Genomic DNA, 2,088 nt, shown 5'->3' on the forward strand with positions numbered 1-2,088 from the left:
TACCATTCGGTCACGGACCTAGAAAATGTATCGGCAATCGATTTGCTCTCATGGAGACTAAGATTCTGATAGCTCATCTTTTACAAAAATTCACTCTGAAGACTACGGATAAAACTGTCGAACCAATCATATACGATGAAAAGGAGTTTACGTTGCAACCCGCTGGCGGATTCTGGATTGGCTTGGAGAAGAGAGAAACGTGAATAAGAAAAAATTATATATTACGATAAACATTATGACTTGCGTAGACTCTTAAGTTTATTTAATTGTGCATATCGTTTTTAATAATTTATATATAACTTCCACTTGGCGCTATATGGTATAGTAGAAATAATAAAGTTAATATATCCTTAATTCTTTACGTAAGAACGTCGCGCAAACGTCTTTCGCACATTTTTCTTTCAAAATTTCTTTTCAGTTCGAATTATGTTTGTTGTAATTTATTGTAAATTTAAGCGTTCGAAGTTATATTATTATATATATTTAAATAAGTATAACAAAACAATATTATTAATAGCTGATGTAGCACGCTATAATATTGCATATATATATATACAATATGTGCATTTATAATATTTTTCAATAATATTTTTTTATAAATAAGATATTCAAATTTTTAATAAAATCAAATCACTATTTTGTTATAACTATATAAAATATATACAATCTAATTATATTAAACTAGCAAAGCAATTGACATTTTTCAACACATTTCAGACATTGTTAATCAAAGATTGTTAATCAGATATGAATGTGAATCAGATATGATTAATTCTCTGAGATTAGATTGTATATAAAAAAAAATAAGGAAAACAATCCATTACTTTTAGTCAGTGCAAATTGTGCAGATAATCATTAAATTAATTTCCTACACAGGCGTTTACAGTTAAGAATTTGTTATTGATTGCGATATTTCTGAGAGATATTTTTTAAATATTGATAAGAGTTTTTTATAAGATTATAGGAATGTAATGTTATTTTGTTATCGAGAATGATATCATGCGAAAATGATAAGATAATGATAATAATATGAATCAAAGCTACTTATTGCAACAATGTTTTGAATCTTGATAGCTACTTACATATATAAATGCAATTTATCTTTTTGTAAACATACATTGTAAATTTTGTCTTCCTTTTTATTTTTATTTTTTATTAATTGGAATTGTTATAATTGGGTCTTTTACATTAACATAAAATGATAATTAATAAATAATAATATGCTTATCAGCACAAGTTATAAATACGTGATTGTAGATATAATTGTCTATAGTGCATGAAACATCGTCACGACACATTCGTATCGAATAAACAAAAAAAAGATTGGCGTATCATTTTAGCTTCAAAACTCTTTTTAATCTTTTATCTTTTATTGTTTTCTATAACATTGAATATTATCAGATTTCATATTTTAAGTTAAAAGATCTATCACAAGAAGTTATAAGATCACAAAAACTGCGCAACACATATTTATAACACCACGCCAGTATTGGGAGATAGCAGGATTTCTGGCGTATGTGTATTAGTAGCGTGAAATGATCAACACGTGATTAGTTTACATGCTTGTTGTACACTGAGAAAAAAATGTCGTTAATTTGACTAAACTCGTTTAGTTGTAGTGATTTGTTTAATGCAAATATTAATATATTTAAATCAAATATACGTGAGTAATATTAAGAAATTCTGAATTTATTTCAATATAATATTTTTTGAATTAACAAATGTTAGCTTGACAGCCCGTGACCGCTGCATTTAGTTAAATCAAATAATATTTCTTTGAATCAACGATTTTTTTTTCTCAGTGTATGTAAATTGTTTTGCATAAGGCGCTTCCTATGCTACATTTGCGCAGAAAGAAGTTATAACGGTTGCAACGAATGTTGGTATTTATGTAATAAAGTCGAAATTTCTTTTTAGTTCGAATTATGTTTGTTGTAATTTATTGTAAATTTAAGCGTTTGATGTTATAGTATTATATATATTTAAATAAGTATAACAAAACAATATTATTAATAGCTGATGTAGCACGCTATAATATTGCATATATATATATATATATATATATATATATATATATATATATATATA

At 25.7% G+C, this 2,088-nt stretch overlaps 1 protein-coding gene across 1 annotated transcript in view; it reads left to right on the forward strand.

The window, feature by feature from the left end:
- LOC112463292 (cytochrome P450 9e2-like) overlaps nt 1-459 on the forward strand; it is a 1,998-nt gene extending 1,539 nt beyond the window's left edge. The window contains exon 2 of the mRNA XM_025029602.1: nt 26-459. Within this exon, the coding sequence (XP_024885370.1) occupies nt 26-203 (178 nt within the window). The 3' untranslated portion in view covers nt 204-459. The remainder of the gene's footprint in view (nt 1-25) is intronic.
- The last annotated feature ends 1,629 nt before the right edge of the window (nt 460-2,088 follow it).

Source organism: Temnothorax curvispinosus, unplaced genomic scaffold (assembly GCF_003070985.1).
Source record: "Temnothorax curvispinosus isolate PA1 unplaced genomic scaffold, ASM307098v1 QBEX01013138.1, whole genome shotgun sequence".
Classification (NCBI taxonomy): domain Eukaryota; kingdom Metazoa; phylum Arthropoda; class Insecta; order Hymenoptera; family Formicidae; genus Temnothorax; species Temnothorax curvispinosus.